This window comes from Myotis lucifugus, unplaced genomic scaffold (genome assembly GCF_000147115.1).
Source record: "Myotis lucifugus unplaced genomic scaffold, Myoluc2.0 scaffold_345, whole genome shotgun sequence".
In the NCBI taxonomy this organism is placed as follows: domain Eukaryota; kingdom Metazoa; phylum Chordata; class Mammalia; order Chiroptera; family Vespertilionidae; genus Myotis; species Myotis lucifugus.
The window spans coordinates 97,660-124,515 of NW_005871393.1; the positions used below are offsets into that span (position 1 = coordinate 97,660).

The window sequence follows — 26,856 nt, forward strand, 5'->3', positions numbered from 1 at the left end:
TCGCCTCCACCAGAAAGCCCGAGTACGCTGCCCCCTCCCCAGCTCTGAGTGCCTTCAGCTCGGAGGCCTGCACCGCACCTGTGAACACAGAACCTACAGGCTATCGCATTCCTTCGGCTGCTGTCCTCAGAGTTAGCCTTGTCCCCACACCTGAGCTATAAATTCTCTCTCTCCACTGCCTCCCCCTTTGCAGCCCTGCAGAGCCTGGGACGGTCTGCACACTTACGAGGTCACCCAAAACGCTGCCCCTGATTAAAGCAGGGGCAGCCGTGAGAAAAGTCCCTCACTAGGCTCCTGTTTACACTTCTTTTGTCAAAACAAATCCTTTGCTCCTTGGAGGGAGAAATCTTAAAAGTCCCCGGTGTCCACACGTCAATGCTTGGCTTTTAATAGGGTGTTGGAATTGCGTTTCGCAGCACATTCCTGTGCTCAGACCTACAGCGAGACAAGCCTGTAAGCCAACAGGACAGGCGTCCAAACAGGGCTGGACCCAACTCGGAGCAGGCAGGGCCCAGGCTGCCTTGTTCCCTGCACCCCCCACCCCCGGCCCCACACCCAGCACAGGGCCTGGCATGGAGCCGGCAGGCAGTAACGTTTAACAAGTGAATGAACGAACAGGTTAACAACCTAACTCATCCCTTTGCGAGCCAGTGGCTGTATTCTTACATACTTGTTTCCAAATTTCTCTGTGCTGGGTCAGGATAATGAATGGATCTGCCACACAGGAAAGGAGCCCACCCTGACACCCACACCCTCCTCCACCATGCAATCGCGTGGTTGGAGGGAGCACCGTGTCAGAGCAGAGAAGGTCGTGTTGGAGGGAGCAGAGTTACAGACCTTGCAGAAAACCCGAAGGAAAGCCAGTCTGACCCCCTCGTCTCTCAGATGGGGAAACTGAGGCCCTGGTAGGGGAGGGGTCTTGTCTTATTCATCACCTGGAGCTTGCTTAGCTGCCTCAGCTGCTCAAAGGCTCTGGATCAGGGTGAACAGGGAGGAGAAATCCTTTATTACAATTCCAAGACCCTCACCCGAGGGTCCCACCCAGGTCTGGCACAGAGATGCCCCGTCAAGCCGTTCAAAACCCCACCCCCGGGAACTGACATTTTAAACACCGTGAAGTGCAGCTATTCTGTCAGCCTGAGGCCTGTGGTCGATGCCACGCAGGTGTCTCAAATAAATCTTCAAGGGCCGTCTCTGCATGGAGCTAAGGAGATGCTTTTAATCATCAGGAGGGAGAAAGCAAGGGCCTCGCGCACTTTCGTTTTTATCGAAGTAAAGCAGCAGTTGATTCTCCAGCAGGCAGTGCCGCTCGGTGCCAAATACCACGTGTTTGAAACTGAAGCTCTCTCAGCTATACAAACACAGAACGGAAGCCTGCAGGACCCCGAACACACGCGCTCCTTTCTTCCTGTTTCTTTCTGAAGAGTGCCACTAGCTCATCGCTGTCTAGACCTGGGGAGCCGTCTCAGCGGGGAGCACGGCTCTCTGCTGGCGCTTCTCCGCCCCCTCCCACTGCCTGGCTTGAAACAGACACTTTGACAGATATTTAACTGATACTAAACCTAAGAGGCGGCCTCCTCCGTTACTCAGCACAGGAGAGATCATTGGGGAAAAAGACAAAGAGGGAAGACTGAGATGATCAAAGAATACCATTGCGGTGAAACCCCGAGTTCTAACTGGTCTCCAATGTAACCCACATGGCTGTTGGTTTTACATTATTCCTTGCCAAGAACAATGTTCAGATGATTGAAAAATTCCACACTGAAACCCCCGACGCCGACTTATTTTTCCTCCTGAGCACCTGCGCGCAGAGAAGCCTTGCTGAGAGAACGTAGCTAACCACAGGGCAGGCGAGCTTTCGGCTCCCAGGTTCAGCGTGCTGCCGCGGGGAGCCCTGACGGCGTCTTCACGGGGCCTGGGCTCTGAGAGGTCAGGCTGAAACTGCCTCTGTTCTAGATGAGTCAGGGCCCGTGAAAGCCAGTGGCTGGAGGGAGGCGGGAGGGAGGCAGAGGCCCTTCCCTGCAGACGGGGTCCGCAGAAGCCCAGTATTTGACACACAGGACCTACATTAGTGTGTGTGTGTGTGTGTGTGTGTGTGTGTGTGTGTCTGTAGCTGGACCAGAACCGGGAATGCACACACACAGCCAAGTGCCCGTCACTAGGAGAGAATCCAGTTCTTCCCAAAGGGGGGCTCAGAACCACGTTTCATCCTGGAAGCTCAGCTCGCAGACATTGTTCAGACACTTTGGGGTTAAGCTGGGGGAGCCGGCAGGTGGACTCCACCCTCGAAGGGAATCCTAGACCCAGCTGCCTGCTGGCGGTTGGTCACCGCACATTCCAGCCCCCTTCTACTCGCATCCAGGTTTGCTCAACTCATGTAGCTGGGGTTGGATCTGATAGGCCAGGTTCCTCTCTCCCACCCCATCCCCCCTTTTAAGACTGATTTACTGAGCACCTACTCGGTGCCCTGCTGTGAGCTAGCCACGGGATCAAGGGATCACAGAAACGCCTACCACCTCACGCACCCAAGGAGCTTACGGTCCAGCTCGGGGGTTTTTTCCTAGAATTCCTCCTGGATGAGAGACGGTGGAGAGGTGCGGGGTGTGGACCCCTGGACTCACATCCCAGGCGTCCAACGTCTGTGCATCATGTTTTCTGTTGTAATAGGACTCCTACGTTTAGCTGGGCACATGGCCACCCAAAGGAAGAACTACATTTCCCAGTCACCTTTGGGGCTAGGTGTGGTTGTATGACAAGGTGGGTTTGGGCCAATGGAATGTAAGCAGAAACAATGAGTCCAAATTAGTGCTGGTTATGCCCTTAAAGGAAAAGCTCCATTCTTTCACCATCCCCTTCCCATGGACCAGAATGCAGACCTGGTGGGGCACCATCTTGGACTGTGTAGAAGAAGAGTACAATATCCTAAAGACAGAAGAGAAGGAATAGCCACACACAACTCCCACAGCAGCCCTTGGCCCCTTCCCAAGCATTGCTCCATGAGAGAGAAATAAACTCCCTTGTTTAAACCCACGTTCATCTGGGTCTTTGTTACAGTAGCTGAACCTATTCTCTGCCTGACTATCACCTACCAGCTGCAGAATCTTCTTCTGAGATCCACTTTCTTTGTCCTAAAATGGAGATAACAATACTACGAACGACCTCATAGGTGTGATTCCATCCAAGCGCTTAGCACAGCGCTGGCACATGGCACGCCCTCAGTAGACACTAGCTAGCCACTACTATCGAAAGGAGCAGCCACTGGATATTCTTGCCCAAATCCCCTACACCAGTGGTTCTCAACCTTCTGGCCCTTTAAATACAGTTCCTCATGTTGTGACCCCCAACCATAAAATTATTTTCGTTGCTACTTCATAACTGTAATGTTGCTACTGTTATGAATCGTCATGTAAATATCTGATATGCAGGATGGTCTTAGGCGACCCCTGTGAAAGGGTTGTTCGACCGCCAAAGGGGTCTCGACCCACAGGTTGAGAACCGCTGCCCTACACCCACCTCTTTCGCCACCCTACCAGGGGAGAGTGAGCACACACTGCCAAGAAGGGGTTAACTGGAACCAGGTTGATCCACCTGCGCCTCATCTCCTAAATCAGGCGGAGTTTCAGGAGTGGGAGGCCAAGATGTGGCTTCAAACACAGTGTACCCACCCTCCCTTCCTCGGTAGGACACACAGTGCTCTACGAAGGCTCCCAGGGTCCCATGCTCCTCTGGGAGCCCCTGCACTTGAGCGAATCGAAGGCTGTTTCCCTGGGGGAGTTAAGTACCCGAGTCTCAGAGAGCATGTGTTTACTTTAAAGACGATGGCCTGAAATGCAGCGCAGTGTCGTCTTCCTCCCTGAGATCTCCTGGGGAGCCCACATTTAAAGAGCATTTCAGCAAGAGTTATAGTTTGGATGTTGGAAGGGTCTGAAGTCAACACAAGTGTTTTTGCTGTATATTATATAAAATAAACACCCTGGTTCCAGGAACTCAAGGCAGCACACTGGGAACCGCATTTGTTTTCCCAAGACGTGGAAGTTGTGCAAAACTGCCCTTGTGGGGCCCACATGGAGTCACTCAGACCCAAGTGTCTCTGGGGTTCCCAAAGGGCATAGGCAGGGGGCAACCCTGAGCTGGCCACACGAGTACCTGGGGTGATGGCGCCTTCACTCACAGGGCTGGGCAGGTGGGTGATGTGTGGGCCCTCAAGGGGAAGGCATCCAGGCGGTTTCTAACCTCGGCTTCAGCTTTATTTAAACAGCTAAACACAGATTGTATACAGGGCCACTCGGGGCTTCCTAAGAACTGACGTTTCTTTTTTTAAATATTGACTTCCTACTTACAGGATCGTGCCTCTGATGTCACAGAGCAGAGTGGGGGCAGCCCGCAACTGTGCCCATACTTCCTCAGGGCAAGGGCTGCCTTTCAGTTCTGAACCCCCTCGGAGCCTCCACCGGTGCGGGGCACCCAACATGGCCCCAAGTTGGGGCTCCTATAACCTCTTCTCCAGGCCCTCAACACAGGTGACCTTCAAATCTGCCTGGTGATTATCTGAGTAATCCCCTCCCCACCTCCTGGGTCTGACTGATTCATGCCTGTGTCCCCAGTGCCCAGAGCAAAGCCTGGCACCTGGCAGGTTCTCAGAAATGGGAGAATGAATGAATGAATGAATGAATGTTGGGGCTTGCTGAATCGAGGGGTGATTTTAATCATGAGGAGGAAGATGAAGTCTCCACCTAGGCAGCTGGAGAGCAGCAAAGGCCACATACTGGGAAGTGAGTGTGGGCATCTGTTCATGTTCGCCCGCGGGTGCCAGGAACACTCACGCCGTAGTGACCACACATGTCTTCAGCACCTACGAGCAGCCACATGCTTTCAGACTCCATTCTCGCACTTAATGCCACCCTGCGGGCTGGCCCAAGCTCACACAGTGTCAGGAGAGGAACCTGGGTCTGAGTCCAGGCCTCTTTGGCTCCAAAGCCCCTGTTGCTCCCAGCATGCGTTGGGGAGGCAGGAACCGGCCTGGCCAGACCTTCCCAGGCAGCCTCTCTGCGGTCCCAGAGACGAGATCTGCCCTTGGGAATCAGAGGGGGGAGGGCACACTGCTCCTCCCTCGAGAGGAAGCCATCCTTTCCCACCAGAGGAGCCGCGGGGCCACAGGCTCAGAAACACTCAGGGGCCTCCCTCAGCCCAAAGGGAGACACAGGGCCTGGGAACAGAGCGTGGCCCAGATCAGAGGGCCCTGGCCCAGGTGCAGAGGAAGAAGACAAGGGATGGGAGACGGGAAGGTAGACACTCCGTCTTGCTAAGCAGGGGCTGCAAGAGCTTCCAGTACTTGACCATGCAGCTCCCTGGGGCCATTTCCCTCTCAGACAAGCTGTGGCTTAAACTCTGCAAAGCAACTTACTAAACACCTTGGGAGGCCCCCAGGGGCCCGGGGGTGCTAGCTGAGGAATAGACGTGAGAAGCCAAAGACAGGCCCTGCACCCCAAAACGGATGCGTTCACAGACTGCTTTGGGGCAGCGCCTGGCACTGTGGCCTCCATGGAGGAAATGTGAGAAACAGGAAGTTGTACCAAAAGAGCTGAGTCCCTCAGGGTCCCCCAGCCTCCCCAGTCTCTCCAGCCTCCCCTGGCCTCCCCGGCCTCGCCCAATCTCTTCCAGCACCCTCCCCCCCCCCCGCCCCGCCTCCCCAGACTCCCCAGCCTTCTGCATTGTCCCTCAGCGCTCCTTCCAGCCTCCTGGCTGGGCACCTACTTACCACCCCACCTGGAACCGGTATCTGCTCTGGACCCCGCAGAGGACTTGGTGTACGAACCCAATCCTCTGTCTTGGGAACACCACCCTCATTCCAGAAACGCAGACAAGGCAGGAATGCACATTTTAAACCTGGCAGTGAGGATTCCCTTCACCAGCCACAGCGAGCATGTGAGTCTGAGAAGGGCAGACAGACGCTGGGTGAGGGAGGCAGGAGAGCTTACAGCAAGGGCTCCCACACGCGACACTGTCCTAGCTCAGTGCATCTTTGCCGACGGATCACGCCCCCCACGGAGCCGGGGCTGGTTGCCACGTGCAGAGGCCTGCTCTGCAAATGTCTCCATGGGTTCTCGGAGCCACGCCTGCCCTCCTTTGCCCACCTGGAATTCCATTCCCTTCTGCATGAAAGACCTGAAAATGCTATCTGACTGGCTGCGCCGAGCTACAGCTGCCTTGTGGGCCAAGCAGGGACCAGACAGTCCCCTCCTGCCACATCAATGGAGAGAAAGTGGCTCCTGGAGAGCAGCCACAGCTCACCTGAATCAGTGGGGGACTACATGTGAGGTGGCCCAAATGGGCCAGGGTCCCAAATGAGCCAACTTCCCAAGCCCAGCGTATATATGCACAGACACACCCAGAGTCACACACACCTCCTCCAGGAAGCCTTCTCGAATGGCCCCGCCCTATCCCTGGGTTCCTGCACAATCGTGCCAAGTGACTCCTTTGATGTGCAGTAGTGGCCATCTCCTGGTGTGATCTGGGGGCCCAAAACAGTGGCAGGGGCTCAGGGTCACTACAGATTGAATTGTGCCTACCATCCCCACCTCCCCAAATTCATATGTCAAAGACCTAAGCCTCAGTGAGACTGTATTTGGAGATGGGGCCTTTAGGGAGGTAATTAAGGTTAAATGCGGTCATAAGGATGAAGTCCTAATCAGTGGTCGGCAAACTCATTAGTCAACAGAGCCAAATGTCAAAGTCCTAATCAGTGGTCGGCAAACTCATTAGTCAACAGAGCCAAATATCAACAGTACAACGATTGAAATTTCTTTTGAGAGTCAAATTTTTTACACTTAAACTATATAGGTAGGTACATTGTTATTAACTTAATTAGGGTACTCCGAAGGCTTAGGAAGAGCCACACTCAAGGGGCCAAAGAGCCGCATGTGGCTCGTGAGCCGCAGTTTGCCGACCACGGTCCTAATTCAACAGGACTAGTGTCCTTATAAGGGGAAGAGACATCAAAGACCGCTCTCTCTCTCTCCCCCTCCTACCCCCAGAGGAGATTCCATGTGAGGACACAGAAGGCAGCCGTCAGTAAGCCAGGAAGAGAGGCCTCACCAGAAACTAACTCTATCAGTGCCCTGAGCTCAGACTCATAGCCTCCAGACGGTGAGAAGTAGATGTTGTTGAAGCCACTCAGCCTGTGGCATTTTGTTGTGGCAGCTCGAGCTGATGAACACAGGGTGTGTGATCAAAAGAGTGAGGTTTGAGGCTCAGTCCTGCCATTTACAAGCTCAGTGATCTCTAACAACCATTTGGCCTCCGTTTCCTGGTCTGTAGAATAGAGCTATGCCTCTCTGCCCTGCCTGCTTCCCTGAGAGGCCTGTGGAGGCCCAGGAGAAGACAGACAGGTGGCAGGGTAGGAGGGTCTGGCCTGGGGCAAGAGAGGGACACAAGGTCCATCCTGGGAGACCCCAGACAAACCACGTGATCAGAGCATCTACCGTAGGGGGAGCATTTGCTACGCGCGAGGCACAATCAATCTGATTTCTCAGGTGAGCAATAGGGATAAGGATCCTGCGGCTCCGGGGAGTGGCAGCCAGACGCTAACATGGGCACAGCATTGGAGCCAGGGCTAGCCATGCCCTCGGGGCAGCCGCCCAGGAACCCTGCCTCCTAGCCCTCACTACCCTGGCCCGGCCACACTCACTGGTGCCCTGGGACCTGGCCCGGTGCTGCCTCTCCAGGGCCCAATGGGGAACTCAGCTGGGGTCTTGGAAAGAAGCGGCCAAGCCATCCCAAGCCATCCGCGGCATGGTCCCCGGCTCACATGCTTTCCACACTGAGGCCTCTCCCCTTGGGGTGTGACTGACGCGGCCATCCCAAGAGGACCAGGATCTGTTCCGCAGATGCTGCCCGGCCCCATCTGGAAGGCGGCCTCAACACCTTGTCCAAAATCCAGTCTCCATGGGGCCAAGGTGTCTGAGTCAAGAAGCAGGCGCCCCACCCATCCAACACCCTCCTAGTGGCCATGAAGAAGCCCTGATACACAAAGGGGGTGCGTGGGTCACCACGTGGCCATGAGGGCAGGTGGGGGATGAGAGGTGGGAAGGCGATGGGGGACCCTCGCGTGCATGGAAAGGAACGTAAGCAGAGCTGTCTAATGGTGGGGTGCTGAGTTTGAGCTGCTATTGCTATCATTGAACAAACTTCAGTCACAATTTCCCTGGCGCCTGGACGCAGGTCTTTGGAGGGCAGCCAAACCAACAAGAATTTAGACTCTAATGCTCCCCCCTCCCCCCGCAGGGGCAGGAATTCAGTCAAGGTATGCACCAGAACGGACATTCCCCACCAATCCCGGTTAATGACTATGACCTTTTCAAACATCTCCCAGACCACAAGCACCAATGGCACCCCAGGATGCTCCCACGTGGTGCCTTAGTCTCTATCTCCCAGGAGACAGATCTGCAGACAAGACATAGGATCCTCTTAAGGCACCTCCTTTTTGTGCCGAGACAGTCTTGGGCGCGAAGGAATTTGACCAGAGTAAGCAGAAGGCCACAGCCCATCCTGTCTCCCGTTTTGTTGCTTTATCTTTGGAACAAAAACAAGCTTCACCTGCATTTATGGTCAAATCGGTCAAATCACTATTCCTTACTCAGTCCTGCTGTCACGTAAAAGGAAAAAAAACAACAACATTTACAGACCACTTTTATTACCTCGGACAGGGCAAAGCACTTGGCAGCCTTCTGTGCCTGGGCTCCAGGCTCTGTTTGGCTCCGGCTGCCTTCACACCTCACTGGTTGCTAAGAATCTTTCCTCGCCTCGCCTGGCTTCACCCACAAGCTGTTGTTCGGTGGGGGTGGAAGCTCCCGTCCCAGGCTGGGTCTTCTTTGACAAGGCCATAGAGGTGCCGTGCGATAGCCTAGCACTGGTAGGTTGAAAAGGGAGAGCTGGAGACTAAATTTCAGTAAAGCAAAGCCTTTATCCTTTTGTCAATTTGAGAAGGGTTCCCACACAGGAAGGCAAATCCTCCCCTCGACTATGTTGAAAACTCGTGAGCAAAGGGACCCATGGTGGCTGGGCTGAGTCTACTGGATGCTGAAGCATAGAGAAGGTCATGGTTCTGTTTTGTTATTTATTTTTTATTTTTAAAAAATATTTTTTATTGATATCCGAGAGGAAAGAGAGGGAGAGAGAGATAGAAACATCAATGATGAGAGAGAATCATTGATCTGCTGCCTCCTGCAGGCCCCACTCTGGGGATCAAGCCCGCAACCTGAGCATGTGCCCTGACCAGGAATCGAACAGTGAGCTTCTGATTCTCAAGTTGATGCTCACCCACCGAGCCGCGGGCTGTTTTTTATTTTTGATAGCTTTCTCTGTTCTAGGCTCTTCCCTGTTGAGGGTCCTGGGGCACGAATGGAAATCAGCCTGGGGTCAAAGGAAAGAGAAGGATCTGGAAAAGCCGACAGCCTGTTCAAAGCTGGATTTAGGCAGTGCTGGGAGTAGGCATCCAGGCACAGTTAAAGGGCTGATCTGACAAGGCATCAGGAAGGTAGGCCAATAGGACTCTGGCCAGCCCAATCTCAGAAATCAGACAAGACCCCAGAAATCCAGAAGGGATGAGCAGTGAACATGGTCTAAAGTTGGGGCTCAGAGCCCCAATCAGAGCATTGACAGCCATGGAAGAAATGAGGTAGCAACCAGTGGAAGAGCTGGGGGCAGGCACTGGCATAGATGAGCCCGAGAGCTCAGCTGTCCAGCTCTAACATGGTTCTTCTGGGTCATAAGCCATCCTTAGCAGAGCCATCTGTACCAGATACCATGCGATAGCCTAGCACTGGTAGGCTGCAGTGATCTGCTCAGCAGATGCTGCCCGGCCCAGTTTGGATAGAGCATTGGCCTACGGACTGAAGGGTCCCGGTTCGATTCCAGTCAAGGACACATGCCCAGGCTGCAGGCTCGATCCCCAGTATGGGAAGTGCAAGAGGCAGTCAATCAATGATTCTCTCTCATCATTGATGTTTCTATCTCTCCCTCTCCCTTCCTCTCTGAAATCAATAAAAATATTTTTAAAAATAAATAAAATAAAATAAAATTCTGGGCCTAGAGACTAATTCTATAAAGCTTTGGAACTACTTATTTCTTAAAAGCTCCAAGGTGATGCTGATGTAATCCTCTAGGCACCCTGATGGACACTAATTTTCCATCTCACTGAGGGAGAGGGCATATAGGCATTGATATTGTTGTTATGCCTTTTTTGAGTTGCCCTTTGCACCCTGAGAATTTCTGTTTTGTCTTAACCTATGATAGTGTCATACTCTACTTGACAGATTTTGCTCTTTTCTATGCCCTTTTTACTAGTGTTCTGAATATAACATTTACTCTTGCTACAAACTTTTGTCCCATAGAGCTAGGTTGTAATATTCCAGTTGTTCAGTAGGTGTCGCTGTAACACACGGGGAGCATGACCCAGTCTTGAAATTCTTCTCCATCAAGGTTCTCAGGCCTACAGACTGTATTAGCACCTTTCTTCATAAGTTTGCTAAATTTAAACATTTCTAGCATGAGTTATTTTAGAATAAAGAGAATGAAGGATAACTATAGAACAATATAACAATTGTTCTCAAAGCTCAGAAAATGCCATTTCATAAGGATTGTCTTTTAAGTCACTGTTTCTCTTATCCTTCCCCTTTCCTCTACTTCAGCGGTTCTCAAACTTTATGGACTCAGAACTTCATTGCACCTCTAAAAATGATCGAGGGCCCCGAACAGCTTTTGTTTGTGTGGGTTATATCTATTAATATTTTCCATATTAGAAAATAAAATTGAGAATAATTTACACACAAGAATAGACAAGCATCCATTCCGTTAACCATCAGAGCGATGATGTTATCACACATCAAGGAGCCTCGAGGAAACTACTGTACACTCACGAGAGAATAAGAGTGAAAAGGAAAAATAGTATTACCAGGGATGATTCTGCATTATTCTGAAATAGTTCTGGCCTCACTGAAAGGGTCTCAGGTCCTCTAAAAGTCCTGATCCGCATTTGGAAATTGCCACTCTACTAGTTTCCAAGTATCACTGTCTGTCACTCACAAATCCAAAATTCATCAACATGTTTACTTTCCTCCCGAAAGAGACAGCCGGAGCTTTCAATGCTTTAATTCCGATTATGCCCTCCCAGCTCACATGTTCTAATCGTCCAGTACTTCAGTTCTGTCTTGTTTTTATTGAATCCCTCCATTGAGACATCATTTTATACAACCAGCATTTGTTTAAATACAGCCAAATATTTACCAAAGTTGTTGCACATCATCCCACCTTGTACCTCAGGCCTTCCGTCCAGTGTTTTCTTTTGCCTGAAGTTCGGCCCTCCGAACGTCCTATCGTGAAGTAAATGTGTAGAAAATTATCCAAGCTTTGTTCTTCTTTCTCTGCCTTCTATCTCTAATGTTGCTCTTATTCTCGAAAGGAACTTCCACTGGGTATAGAACTATAGGCTAATCGTTACTTTCTCTCAGCACATTGAAGATATTTTACCATTTTATGGCCTTCGTAATTGTTGTTGAGAAGTCACCCACAGGCTCATCACTGTTCCCAGAAAGAAAATCTTGTTCATCTCTCTGGCTCCTTTTATTTATTTATTTTTAAAATATATTTTATTGATTTTTTACAGAGAGGAAGGGAGAGGGATAGAGAGTTAGAAACATCGATGAGAGAGAAGCATCAATCAGCTGCCTCCTGCACACCCCCTACTGGGGATGTGCCCGCAACCAAGGTACATGCCCTTGACCGGAATCAAACCCGGGACCTTTCAGTCCGCAGGCCGATGCACTATCCACTGAGCCAAACCTGTTAGGGCTCGCTGGCTCTTTTTAAAATAATCTCTTTATCCGGGTGCCCCCACCAAAAAAATAAAAAAAATAATCTCTTTGTCTTAGGTACACAGCAGGTTTACACTAATATGTCTTATTTCTATTTTATTTTTATTTTACTTTTATTTATCATGCTTGAGATTCAGTGAGTTTTCTATCTGAGGTTTCAGACTTACCAAAAGACTCTGCAAAATTCTCCGTCATTATTTCTTAAAATGTGACCTCTTTCCCATTTTTTGTATTATCTCCTTCTTGACAACCCAGTAGGGTGGGTATTGGACCTCCCACTCTATCCTACATGTCTCTTACCCTGTCTTTGATTATTTCCATCTCTGTACGGCTCTGGGCTGCGTTCTAGTTCATTTATTTGAACGTAGCTTTCACTTATCTAATTTTGCATCCACTAAGTCTAATCTGCTCCTTAATGTATCCATTGATTTTTTTACTTTCATTTATTAAATTTCCATTTCCCAAAGTTCTCTTTTCAAATCTGCTTTGCCATTTTTATGGCCTCTTCTTCCTTGCTCATAGTTCCCAGTCTCTGACACTCACTATGAAATGGACAGACATCCCATAGGCTCTTTATACAATGTCACTGACCCTCCCTCCACTGAGAGGTTGGGTCTGTGTTCCCTCCCTTTGAATTTGGGCGCGGCCTTGTCACTGCTCCAACCAACAGAACGTGGGCAAGGAGACGCTTTGTGACGTCAGAGGCTGGGTCACAAAAAAAGCATGTAGCTTCGGCTTAGTTCTCCATCTCTGGGATGCTCACCCTTGGAACCAGCCACCAACTGTGAGAAAGCCCAGGACACAGGTGAAGCCACATGGAGGGGAGCTGAGGACCCACCAACAGCCAGAACCTCCAGCCCTGTGAGCGCATCTCCCGCTCCTAGACTTCAGGTCTTGCCCTGAGGCTCTTGGGGTGGGGGTGGGGGAGGGTTAAGACACAGAAATAAGCCATCCCTGCTTTACCCTCCTTGAATTCCAGACACACAGAGTCTGTGAGCCTCATAAATAGCTGTTTTATGTCACTGCGTCACTCAGCTACGGAACATTAGCCAGTGTCCCTCCAGTGCCTACTTTAGGCCTGGTGCATAGTGGGTGCCTAGATACTTATCAGGTTTACCAAGCACATTCGCTAACGTATTCTTCTTCTAGCATCTACAGCCACCTCTTCAGAACAGTCCCACTCCCGGCACTGGATATCTTCATCCCTCACTGGAGCGGAGGCTCCCACTCCAGTTGGCCAGTGACTGAAAGCCCCACCCAAGTTCCTCGGAAAGTGAAGGGGTGTGGTCAGCCCTGCTTCCTGCCCTCTGGGTTCCACCCTCAAAGCCAATAAAGCACCCATCCCTCTGTTTCCCAAACAAATATTTAGATTGCCCTTGGCGGTGTGGATGCCATTTTGTGTTTCATCAGGTTCTTCCGGGACAAAAGTGACGAGGGGAGAAAAAGACATTTCCAAACAGCACCTGCCTCATCCAACCTAGAAATAAAGCCAGGAGAACCGATTTTAGGAGCGATGCCGCTGCTAAAAATAGTGCTCAGATGTGTAATGACCTTAGCAGGTACCTGGCCACGGACTCCTTCAGGAGCTGCCTGCTTTCCGAAGTGCGTCAGTGCCTCCTCCCCACACCCCACCCGGCCTTCAGTTTGGGAGGCCAGGGATGGACCTACTGACTCCATGGGAAAGGGATGGCTGAACACAGGGGAAGCCTGGGTTTAGAGTTTTCATTAGAAAGTAATAGACTTTCTGTTTCAAGAACAGAACGTCTGTCTGCATGTTGGAGAAGGAGCAGCTCTCCAGGACCCAATTAAAGGGTAAACAAGAACTACTGTAATTAGCATATTGATAGCAGTTTGATTTCTAAGGCCCCATGAAAGCATCTCTCCGGCCTCTTCACAATCCTACCTGCTTGGAGGTGATTACAGAACAGACAGAGCCCTGGAGTGCAGCGTCAGCCCCCCCCCCCTTGTGGTGGGGCTTCCTCCTACCCCCGCTTCCACCCTCTAACTGGCTGCAGCCAAAGTCTCCCTATCAAGAGAAGCGAGGCGTGGGGGTTCATCCCACCTCTCAAGCCCATTTTAGCCCTAACATTCTTTCCACGGTCTGACAAAAGAGTGAAAAATTCTCCCAAAGTGAAAAGAGCACATTTCAGACACAAAAGACCCCCAAATCTCGGCAGAGGGGGCTTCGCATGAACGACTGATTGATCTTCTGTGAACAAATCCTCAGAATAACTTGGGCAACTCCAGTCCACACTTGCTCTTCCAGGCCGCTAGCAAGCGGGCGTGCCCGAGAACCGAGAACAGAGAAGTGAAAGGCGAACACAGGCCCCCAGGGGGTGACGAGAAAGAGAGGGTGGCAACCTGCAGCTTCCAGGCCTCACATCTGCTGTGAGCGGCACACGACCCCGCCCTCGCCTGGGGCTCGTGAGCACCTCAAAGGGCTCAGCGCCAGACTCAGCACTCAGTTCTGAGCGCGTGAAAGCCGGTTCTGTGGCTCCTGCTCTCACTGCAGCGGAGGGTGGAAGGTTGGGGAGCTGGACTGTTTTGCACTCGAGACTGGTTCTGACTTTACAGAGGGGCTGATGGGATGGCAAACAGGGGCTGTCTGGGGCGGCCTTATTGCTGCAACTCTGCAGTCCAATTAAGTATATATATTTTAATTGATTTCAGGGAGGAAGTAAGAGGGACAGGGAGAGAGACAGAAACATCAATGATGAGAAAGAATCATGGATCGGCTGCCTCCTACACACCCCACACTGAGGATCAAGCCCGAAACCTGGGCATGTGCCCCGATCAGGAATCGAACCATGACCTCCTGGTTCACAGGTCTACGCTCAGCCACTGAGCCACTCCAGCCGGGCTCTACAGTCCAATTAAACACCAAATCAACGTGCTGAACAATCCACAAAAGACCAAGTTTATTGGGGCCACTCCAGAGGCAAGTCCCGGTTCAGAGCAGGCTTTTCCCTCTCCATTCAAATGCTGCTCCCGCTGCAGCCTCACGTGGAGGTAGCTCATGCCTCTGGAAGCATCTTGAAGATAGGACTTTCTGTCCTTCACACACAGTGGGCGGCCTCCCTTAGAACCAGGCTGGCCAATGAGAGAAGGATAAGCTGTTAGGTTCGGCTTCCAGAAAAGCTCCTTAAAGGAGCCTGACTCATTGAGAGAAATGCACGTCTACCCTGAGCCCTCTCTTCTTTTTCCCACTCCCTCGAATGAAAATGTGATGGCGGGAGCTACATCAACCCTCTTGGACCGTGAGATATCTAAAACAGAGACAAAAAGACCCTGGGTCCCTCATTTATGTGAGGAAAAAAGATGTTGTTCAAGCCATCCTGCCAATAACCATGATCCATAGGATGCTCTGCCTTACCACCCAAATTGCCTTTCCTAAATCCTACCCCTTAGGCAAGGCCACCTCCTCTAGGAAGCTTTCCTGGATTATACCCTGGGGAGAAAATAATTACACCTTTATTTGATCAACTGTAGTACTGTGTCCAAAGCATAGTGGTTCCTGATCAGGAGTCAGACAGACCAGGATCAAATCCAAGTTCTTCTCCTTACTAGTCATGAGACCTTGGGCAAATCATTTCACTTCTTTGAGTGTCACTTTCATCAGCTGTCAGTCGGGATAGTAACACTACCCTTGGATGACAACACAGGTAAAGCCCCTGGCATCCCATGAGCATGCAATGAGCTGGAACTTAACTTTTCCAAACATCAGCCATGTGTGAGCCCGTCATGATTGTTTTTCACCATAATCTACCACCTGTAATAGTTACCACTGTTTACTTAGTTACAGGATTTACTTGATATTTTTCTTTCTTTAACTTGGATTTTAATGAACTCTCTCTCCCAGCTTTTTTCTACTTAGCCTTTCTAAACGATATCCGATGGAACATGACCACTGTAGTTATTATTTTTAAATGGTATACACTAAAATAAATGCATAACCACAGCTCATCCGTGCACCACCTGAAATCATCTCACACATGAAGAGGCGTGCCCGCCACCCTTCCTGATGTGGTTCTGATGTATTTAGGAATGACGTGCACACGCATCTTCTATTCCCTAGCAACCGGTCTCTTTGAGGATGGGCCGGTTGCATTTATCTCTGATTAACCCAGCATCTGGGACAGAGAAGGAGCCTGTTGAACATTTGCCTAATGAGCAGGAGAACATTCCTCATAGCCGTATCAGAGACCTGGACAGAGAGCACAGCCAAATTCCATTCCAGCACATTCCAAGGGCTGTCCAAATGCTTCTGCTGTCGGGCGCATGTTCTATCAAAAATTACACATCAGAAGTGAGCTGTCAGCAGAGGAGTCTGCAATCGTTTCCACCGACATTTCCATGACCCTTAAGCAGCTTTTGCTGTAATGGGATTTGATCCGTTTCATGGCGCCCTGGCAAGGCCCGTACTGGCCAGAGAAACGTGGCAGGGACTTCGCAGGAAAGCGGTTCTTCACGGAGCCGGACAAAGAAAACCTTCCGGAGGACTTTTGCGCCGCCACCACAGCTAAAAACATCCTTGCAAAATATTTCCACCAGGGAGCACGGTCCCTGCACAAAGCAAGAGGCGGTAACGCTCTGAAAACACGGGATCCCAAAGAAAACGTGAGCTGTGACAAGGATGCAGGCGGACCCGCCTCTGTGTCAGCGACACTTTCTGGGAATGATGGAAATGTTTTGATGGGAAACAGTACACTTGGCCTGTGAAGAAGTAACCAAGCAAAATGGTTCTTGGCATTTAGAGAACGTTTTACATGGCAACTCAGACTGAAAGGTAACTCACTTCTCCCGCCATCTCACCTGTCCATGGCCAAAGGGCAGACTTAAGAAATGAGACAGGTGGAGGCGGCAGGCTGCTTGGGACCAGACAGCCGAAGAGCAGCATGCAATTTACTGATTGCTTGTTGAAGCCGGAGGATCCCCATGAAAGGGGCAGGAAGCTCATCCTGCAGGAATGGGGTCACGCACACACCCCTCCACCAGCCCAGATGCACTGTCCTCATCCCATGCCCAGGCAGGCCATGTGGTGGCCACCACCCCAATTAAGCCCCAAGAAGCAGCAGTGAGCCGTCCCGGGCCAGGCCTGGCCTGGAAACTGGCGACTTAGGCAACTCCTGGGAACCCAGTTTGTAATGCGAGAATGAAAATACCACTTCCTCTCGGGATTGCTGGGGGGTTACATGAACTCAGGGAGTGTGAAGAGAGCTATGCAAGCTGCACAGCAGCCGCAGCCTCGATGGGGAGTGAAGACAGGCACGCTCGGAGCAACAGCCAAGGGCATGTGGCTGAGTAACCCCCACAGGCCGGTGGCGGTTTCAAGGATCATAGGAATCCCTGGAACTCGGAGGAATCGGAGGTGATGGCAGCTGAATCCGTCCCGGGCGGGAGAGCTGGTTCTCACCATTCAGGCCCAACTGGGGGGAAATGTGGCTGCAATGACCCGAGAGGCTGTCTCCGGGACTGACCCAACGCGCAGTCCTGGTGACCCTCTCGAGCCCCAGTGAGATTTCCACCCTGGGGTGCGAGCCCTGAGTACAGGGCCCCCCACGAGTCTTAGGTGGTGCTCACAGAACCCCGGGAGGCTGCCCATGTTATCTATTCACCCCATGGTATCGGTGAGGAACTGCTTCCAGAAGGTGGAAGACTTGCCCCAGGCCATCCAGCGAGATCATGGAATAGCAAAGAACCGAACCTGGCTTTAAGGACTGGAGGAACCTTTGGAAACATAGCCTGCCGTAGCATCCCCCGGCCCCACCTCCCGGAGCCATGCACCCGCCCTAGCCATGCCCTCCCTTTCTTTGGCACCGTTGTAACACTGAGGCGCAGTGAAGACCAGCCCCATCAGCTCCCTGCTGCCTCCTTCCCGCACTGACCAAGGAGGCCGCAGCAGCAGCAGCTCACCCAGCCCCTGTCCATTCCCGGCCTCCTTGGATCCTGAGCGCGTCCCTTCACTCTGAGCCTCAGCTATGTCATCCATAAAGTGGGGGTGAGGGTGAGCTCCCAGGCACAGGAAGAATAAGGCAGGTGTCTGTCCCCTTTTGAGGGGAGAGAACTGAGGCTTGGAGAGAAGTATATGGACAAATGAGTCCAATCTCCGAGAGACCGTCTTCCTTCCCTCTGGGAGGGAGAAGGATTACCCAATGCCCCCGAGTGGAGCCTGAGGGAGGCCCGGCCAGCTCTGTCCTGAGGGCCTGAGGCTGGAAGCAAATAACAAGAAAGACCCACCGGCTCATTCTAGTGAGCTTTCTGGTGAACTGGTTTTCCCAGTGCCTCAGCCAGCGCCTGGGGGTCCCGTGAGCAGGGAGGACCCCCATCCTTGAGGTCTCCCCAGCAGGGCCCCAGAGCCAGCCAGCTCCCTCTGAAGGCACGCTAAGGGTCAGCCAGGTGGCTTGTGAGCCGGCGGAGGCGCCTCGGCCGTGCTGCTCCAGCCCACGTGTCCCGAGAGACCTCAGGCCTGCCAGGAGCTGTCGGGCTCCGCAGACAGGCCGAGGCTGGCCGGCAGCGACCCACGAGTGGAAGCCAGCTCCGGCAGGGGCGCGCTCACCCTCCGTAACCCCAGCCCCGTGGGGCTTTTTCCTTCCTGTCCAGGAAATGATAAATCTGACCCAGGAGGTCACGGTCAGGAAATAACTGAAATAAATGCCAAAACCCTGCAGACTGCGGAGGTGTGAGGCTGAGGCTGCCGGGCTGGGCCGTGAGCTGCTGGGGCTGCACAGGACGCTCCCGAGGACCCCTCTTGGGTCCCCCCACATCACCCCCTCTCGCCATTTACTCCTCCCTTCCCTCCCTAGGTGTTTCTGGCTCTGTGGACACCTTACCAGCTCCCACAGAGGACCAGGCACTGGGGGAGGGGCTGGCCTACACAGGCGGCCAGGACATCACACACTGCTAGGAAAACAGTCGGACACCTGAAGCCAAATTGTGTTTCCCGTGGGTGGGGTGGTGGATTTGGGGGGCGCTGACACTGGAGGTAGGACATGGCCGGGTGGAGCGGAAGACAGAGGACTCGGCCCAAGCAAAGGCCTAGAAGCAGGAAGACAGCCTGGTTCCCAAGTTCCCCGGGTGCCCAGCCCCGGGCGGGGACTTCCACGTGCCAATCCCCTTAACCGCCCTGAAAAGTGCACGGTGTGGTCCCGGTATCTGTGAACGAGGACTGGAGTCCGGACAGGCTGAGTCTGGCTCTGCCTCTTGGTGGTGTGTGACCTTGGGCAGGGGCGTCGCTGCCACAAACCCCAGTTTCCTTACTTTCCAATGAGCCCGGAAGAGCGCCTCCTCTCAGGGTTATGGAGCGGGGTGAGGAGGTAATGCGAAGCGCTGGGCACAGTGTCTGGCACATAATAACTGCGATCAGTATCCATCAGCATCACTATCGTTTTTGTTCTGTCCCTGCAGCTCTGAGAAGTCAAGCAAACGGCTCTAAGTCACACAGCTCGTAAACAGAAGAGCAGGACTCGACCCTGTGGCCTGAAAGGCCATGCTGTTAACACCGCGTTGGGGGCGGCTGACGCCAGGGCGTGACGGCTTTAGGAGACCAGGTTCGGGGACAGGCCGGGGAAGAGGCCCTGCCTTCGGGCTGTGTGGTTGGACTTTGTCCCAGGGGCAGTGGCTAGGCCATCGATGTCTGCTGGGAGCCTCAACGTGGATGTCTTTATAAAAGTCAACAAGCTTCTGAGTGCTAAGAACAGCCAACAAGAAGGTCTGATTGGATGGGCGTGAAGGAAGAAGAAACCAGCCAGAAGCAGGACCGTGAAGGGGCTACTGCACCAGTCCAAGCAGGGTGAGAAGTGTCAAGGCAAAGGGTGGAGAAGAGGGGGCAGGTCCAACCAACTGGGGACAGGAATCCGAGGTTTGTGCCGGTGAGGCTGGGAAAGCCACTGACGGAAACAGGAATCGGGAGGTGTGCAGGCTGGGGGTGGGGAGTGGTTCTCAACCTTCCTAATTCCTCATGTTGTGGTGACCCCCAACCATAAAATTATTTTCGTTGCTACTTCATAACTGTAATGTTGCTACTGTTATGAATCGTCATGTAAATATCTGATACGCTACATGTGTTTTCCGATGGTCGCGACCCACAGGTTGAGAACCGCTGCACGGTTAACACAACATCAGGCAAGCAGAGTGGAGAACTATTCCCTTCATGTTAAAGTCAAATGAGGACAGCGGGGGTGGGAAGGGGCTAAAGCCCAAGAGAACGGGTCTCATGGCTGGCTGGCCAGGGGCTGTCAGGGTGGAGAGCTCCCTCTGCGCCCAGACCCACATTCTGACCCCTAGTCAGCCCCCTCCTGGACCGTGACCAAGATGATCTCTAGGCTGGGCCCGGGCACAGCAGGGACAAAGAGATGACCAGTGTGACATTCGTGCCCATCTGCCACCTTCCGAAAGGCCCTGCAGGAGGAGGAGGGTGAGAGAACAGACAGCAGGGGAGCGAGAAACCGCCCCCCAGAAGAGGGAGGAGAGACAGGTGGGCAGCGGGAGCAGCTGCTGGCTGAGGCCTCACAGGTGATAGGAAAGGCACGCCGTGAGCCGGCGTCACAGAGGGAAACCTGCCCCCAGCCTGGCGCTGCGGGTGACAGAAGCCCAGCTGCTGCCTCCTGAGCCACGGCGAGCTGCCGTCAGAAGCGGGGCATTTGCGGTTCCAGGACCTGGGGGGGGGGGGGGAGGGGGTGGCACCGGAGAAGCACTGTCGCCTGCCCCCCTGGCATCGAGGGGGTAAGGAATAACTATCTGGGGGAGGGGAGGGCTCTCCTATTGCCCTGGACACCCAGCCTACTCTGCCCACCACCCCTCTTTGCTCTCTGCTCTCACCCTGAGGATGGCTGCAGGGGCTGTCAGAGATGAACGTTCGCTGGCTCCCTACTACCTGCAGGACAAGCACCTAACCTTTCAGGATGGAGTCTCTGGCCTGACCCAGCCCCTCCTGGACCTTCTCCCTCGTGACTTTTCCTCACCCAGCCCACCAACGCGGGGCACACATCACCCCCCTTACATGTCCCATGTTGTCCCACCTCCAAGGAGAGAGTGTGGCCAACGTGGTGGAAACCCACAGCCTGCCTGGCCTTGACTCAGGCCCAGGTTTCTGCTTCTTCCAGAGCTTTGCAACTGAGCAATGTACTAATCTCTCTGCATCTCTGCATCTTCGTCCACAAAACGGGGGTTGGAAAATGCACCTGGCCCAGAGGGGTGGGTAACCATTCACTGAGCTTGTCTACAAAGCAAGTAGCCTGATGCCCGGCCATGCTGAGCACCAGGAAATGCTTGCTGGCTGGGTGATGCTGATGATGCTGAACCGGTTGACCCCCAACGTCTCCCCTTTCTCCCACCTGTCGACCGGAAGCTTCCTGTCCCACAGAGAGGTCCCTGTCTCCCTTCCCTGTCCAACCTCTAGGCAGTTGGTACTAAGGACAAACATTTGACAGCTGCCCACTCTCACATGGCTGTTTCCCAGCACCACGTGTGTGCTTTCTGCGCTGTCTTCCCAACTAGGCCAGGTCCGTAAGGGATGGAGCTGGCCTTACCTCTCCCCTGGGACCCTCGGCAGGCCTTGCCCAGCCCAGAGTGAAAGCTCAAGAGGGATTCGTGGATGGGACTGCCCATCACCCCATGTGTCTGAGAGGCCCCTCCTGCCTGGAGGAGGAATGGAAGGATGGGATGGCCTTTAAGGAAGGGGAGGGGTGTACCATCTAGAACCTCTAAGTCGGCTGAGAGTTAGTAAACAGCAATTTGAGGGATGGGAGTGGGGCTAAGGGAAGAAGGTTATGCTCAGGTTACACGGAGGCAATAAATGTGGCCCAGCCCACGCTGCCAAGAGCCACTTGTGAAAGCAGCTCCCCACCACCTGGCAGCTCCCCGGGTCCCTGGCACAGAGTGAGGGCTTAACAGATGAATGAACGAATGAATGAACAGATACAATTAAAACCAGCAGGATCTGGCAACCGCCTCGGGGGTGGAGGGAAATCGGGAAACAAGGCTCTGAACTAAACGGGAATTGGACGACAGCGACGATGATGAATAACAGTGATGATGCAGAGGAAGACGAGGTGAAGCGGCTGCCGCCTACGGGCACTCCCTGGGTGCCAGGCCCCGCGCAGAGCTGCCCGTGCACGTCTGCCGTTACCCCCTGCAACACTCCTCGTCCCATTTTGCAGACAGGGAGACTGAGGATTAGAGACTTAGACCACTGGTCCACGTCACAGTCAGTGAGGAACAGAGCCTGGCTCAAACCCAGGCCCTCGGACACCCGAGCTCATGCTCTTCACTGTCTCCATCTCAAAGTGACTGAGCTGGGTTAGCCCCTCAACAGTCTGGTCCCAGCTGACCTGCCTGAGGCATAGCACAGGGGTTACAGCTGCTGGGCACTCCTGGGGGGATGACACCCACGCCTGATGACGGAGGGACCGTGAAGGAAAGGCTGAGTCGGGGGTGAAGCTGGAGCAGTAAGCAAGGGTGCTTAAGGCAGGCCTGGCCGGCTTTAGGAAGACCTGTGGCTCCACCCTGACCGCCGTGGGAAGTGACAGAAGCAAGTGGTGGTGTGATCGGAAGGGTTTTTTAGAAAGAGCCTCCTGGCTGCTGCATGGCGCTTGGTTGGAAAGGAGTGAGCCCGGAGGGAGTACGAAGCGACAGAGCAGTTCAGCAGGAGAAAAAGGTGCCAGGAGGAGCGAAACAGTGCGGGTGGGGAGAGAGGAGCCGGCCCAAGACATACTGTAGAGGCAGAGTTGCCTGGACGTGGAGAGAGACTGGCCATGTGTACTGGGCAGGGGCAGGGGTGGCAGGGCAGCGGGAAAGGGAAGCTCCAGGCCTCTGGGCGGCTGGAGGGAGGTGGTGATTTTCACTAAGATCAGACACAGGGCGGCTTGAGAAAAAAGGGTCATGTTCCCCAGGAAGACAGGAAAATGACTTCAGCCACCTGTCCCACCCAAGGGTCCCAAAACCACATGGAAAATGAACACAATCTGCAGAGCACGTTAGCAATCACTCTGCACCAGTAACTCCTTTGGCCACTTGATCGTCGCCTGAGGTGGGGATTACTGGGCCCACATCTTAAAGATGAGCAAGTCAAGACTAAGCGACTTCCCAAAGACACTGAATCAAAGAGGTGGCACGAGAACTGGGAGCCTTTGCCTCCCAGTCCAGCGGGGATCCTACAACCACAGATTTCAACTGAAAGTGTTGTCTGACTCCTGGGCAAGGAAACAGATGACAGGGGCTGCGATTCTCTCTATATAAGCAGAACAAACTATGAAAGAGCCAGAAACCAAAATGTTAACTGCGGTTCTCTCAACTGGCAATTTTCTACAAATATTATGATTGATCTTCAGAGAGAAAGGAAGGGAGAAGGAGAGGGAGAGAGAAACATCGATCGGCTGCCTCCTGCACACTGCCTACCAGGGATCGAGCCCCCAACCCAGGCATGTGCCCTGACCGGACACTGAACAGGCAACCTTTCAGCGCATGGAACAATGCCCAACCAACGGAGCCACACTGGCCAGGGCACGTCGGCAATTTTTAATTTTCCTCTTTTTAGATTATATTTGGGAAATTTCATCAATGGGTGTATACCATTTTCGTACAGAGAAAAAGAGCTAAAAGATCATTTCAAAAATAATTGCTCGAGATGACGCCAGGATAGCACAAGCGTGAAACTGAAAAAACAAACAAACAAAAGACGGCACTTTGCTTTTTCCTCTCTGCCAGCGGCTAGAAGTCCACAGGAGCTCTTGAGGGGATACATTTTTGTTGTTGTTCTTTGGTCGGTTTTTATTTTATTTTATTTTATTTCAAAAGTTTATATTGGCCCCAAATCTCCTTCCACCCACCTTCTTTCTTCTCACCCTCTCTTGGGTGCTAGCTCTGGGTACTCGGAACAAGGAGCATTTAATCCCCGAGGCAGCCGCCGGGCCCTGCTGCCAAGGTGTCGCTGAGCAGACGGAGCCCGGGAAATAAATTCCGTAAATAGAGCCTGGGCAGAGCCCATTAAAAGTGTTGTCCTAGCGCCTCTTTATGGGGCAGAACGCTGTCATGCTCAGGCTGCCGCGGGCCGGCTGGCCTCTTGTGCTGGTTTGAGGTCCCCGTCGCTGCATAAACCAGCTTGTTTTTCCCCTCTTTTCGGCGACAGGCCTTCCCACGGACAGAAAAGCCCTTCTCATGCCGGGGACTGCAGCGGATTGGGGCTGGCACGCGGGGCCCGGGTGCTCACCAAACCTCGCTCGCTCTGTCCATCGGCAGCGTATTTCAGGTGAATGGCGTCTGCAGAGGCTGAGCTGGAGACGGAACGTTCCAGGGGAAGCGAAGGAGGCAGAGGCCTCCGCACCCGCTGCTCGGGTTCAGCTCAGTGCGTCTGGCCTTCGAAAGGACAGTGCGGGCCTTCTCACCCTCTGAGCCAGAGATGGGAACGTCACGGTGAACGACAACGATGTTCGTCTGAATGCTCACTGTAATGGCAAACGCTGGGGGACACACCACGCCGAAGAGCACAATATATGCCTGAGCTAGACACGAAGCCCTTACAGTTCAGGCTTATGCTGGGCTCCGGGGCGCGGGCTTGTATGCAAGATACCTTAAAGCAGTGGTTCTCAACCTTCTGGCCCTTTAAATACAGTTCCTCATGTTGTGACCCAACCATAAAATTATTTTCGTTGCTACTTCATAACTGTAATGTTGCTACTGTTATGAATTGTAATGTAAATATCTGATATGCAGGATGGTCTTAGGCGACCCCTGTGAAAGGGTCGTTCGACCGCCAAAGGGCTCGCGACCCACAGGTTGAGAACCGCTGCCTTAAAGGAAGAATCACCCACAGAAAATAAACCAGCCACACGCGGGGGGAACTGGGGCCTGGCTGCTACTGGGTGGAGGGCAATGGGCTGGTTCCCCTCTGTCCACGGGGTAACCACTCCCCTGGAGAGGGCAGCTGTGAGAAGAGGAGTTTTGTGTTTTGGTCACTGGTGTAGCCTCAGTGCCTGACACTCAATAAATATGTCTCAAATGGAAAGACATAAATCCCATTTACAGAGAATTTTAATGACATGGGAAAATATTTTTGAAATTATACTAAGAAAAAAAAGGAAGAAACACAACTGTGGGTATATGCACAGGGGAGAGCTAGAAGGAATACAGAAAGTGTTACTGCTGGCTAGAGCTGAGTGGTGACATTATGGGTGGCCTTCCCTTAAAATTTTCTGTATGTGTTTTAGCAAAATAATTTACCAATTACCATGACTGGAACAATAACGACAACGACAAAAAGAAGGGATGAAAAAGCACCAGGCCACACGGTTTGGGAAGCCGTTAATCCTCCCTTAGATGTTCTGTGGGGACTCAGTGAGCCTGGGCCTGCAGGGGTTAACCCCAAGCCAGGCTCTGGAGGGGGGAAGGGTCTGCCCTCAGACCTGGTGGGAATCAGGATGCCCTGGCTCCTGGAACTTGCCCTCCACAGACCATGTGAGAAGGTGGGAATCGGATTGAATTGTGTCCCCACATAAAAGATATATTGGAGTCTTGACCCTAGCACTCTAGAACCTTTACAGAGGTAATCCAGTTAACATGAGGTCATTAGGGTAAGAGTGGGCTCTTACCCAAAATAACCAGTGTCCTTATAATAAAGGGGGAAATTCTGGACATAGACATTCACACACGGACACACAGGGACAACGTATGAAAATAAAGGCAGCGAGGGGTGGCACTTCTATCAGCACAGGAATGCCACAGATTCCAGCACGCCAGCAGCTAGGGGAGAGGCCTGGAATGAATTGTTCCTCCGGGTCCTCAGAAGGAACCAGCCCTGCCCACATCCTTACCGGAGACTCCCAGCCTCCCGAGCTGGGAGATAATACATTTCTGGTGTTTAAGCCCCAGACTGTGGCACTTGCTATGACAAACTGAGACAGTGGGGGAAAGATTGCCTGGAGTCAGGTCATGGGGAGACCTCACTCAACAAGCCACTTGTCTTTCTGGGACTCAGTTTACTGATCTGGAAAATGGGAGACCTGGCCGAGAGCCGTGGGTTTCAAACTTGGTTTTGACCCTGGAATAAAACCTTACACAGGGGCCCAAACAAAAAAAGGTAAAAAGAAACCCTGAGGGGGTAGACGCTCTCTCTGGGTCACATCCCGTCCCTACTGAGCGGCCTTTGAAAATCACAGTGCCAGGTCGTCTGGAAAAGCCCTCTCGGTGTGCCATCCTGAGCATCTTCAAAAGCGAAACCCACGGACCAGGATCGCTGAGCATCTCCCAGGCACTCAAGCTCCTGCCAGGCACTGAGCACCGGGCCCCTTGACCTCCGGTGGCTACTGATCTTTGTGGGGTGCTGAGACTAACGCCTGGAAAACAGCGGGCAGACAAGCCGGGCTGCTCTCTCCCTCCTGAGAGCTACGGCTGTGAAAAGGTCACCTGACGTTCTAAATCTGCCACATCTAAATTTATCTTGCCCTCCAAGGACGAGCAGATGCTGTGCCTTATCGGGGACGGCAAGTGGCTGAACGACAGACGTGACACGCCCTTATCACCCCAAGGACGAGAATGACGTCTCCCTGACGATGCAATCAAGAGCTCGAGTGCTAACCTGGCAGCCTGAAGGGGACTGGGTCGCTCAGGCCCCTGGGTGGGCGGGACCTGTCCCGGGAGCCCGGAATCCTTTCCGAGTGCCTGGCAACCCCAGGGGCCAGTGGCCCTTGAGCAGGAGTGAGCAGAAAGGGAAGGTGTCTGAGGCAAAGCCCAGCCCCTGCCGCTCTCCCGGAGAGGACCCACCCACCCCATCCCACTCAGTGAGCACTGACACTGTGCAGGCAGGACCACGTGGCCTGGATTAAGGGGCCACTGCTGATCAGACAGCAGAGTTGAGCAGCCTACAAGGAGGCTGGAGATCCCAGAGATGGGGTCCCAGGTCAGACTGAGCTAATCCAGGCCTGGGCTTCCCTCCAAACCCTCGCAGGACAGAGGCCCTAAGATCCCACTTGTTCCAGGCTATGGGGTGATCCCT

At 53.0% G+C, this 26,856-nt stretch overlaps 1 protein-coding gene across 7 annotated transcripts in view; it reads right to left on the bottom strand.

The window, feature by feature from the left end:
• The window catches only part of GRK5 (G protein-coupled receptor kinase 5), a 173,826-nt gene that overhangs the window by 58,697 nt on the left and 88,273 nt on the right, over positions 1-26,856 (bottom strand). Inside the window, exon 3 of one of the 7 annotated variants that reach the window (XM_023764728.1) lies at positions 11,284-11,369. The exons of the other annotated variants lie outside the window; for them this stretch is intronic. Coding sequence (XP_023620496.1) covers positions 11,284-11,302 — 19 coding nt within the window. The 5' untranslated portion in view covers positions 11,303-11,369. The remainder of the gene's footprint in view (positions 1-11,283; positions 11,370-26,856) is intronic. 7 annotated transcript variants of the gene reach the window in all.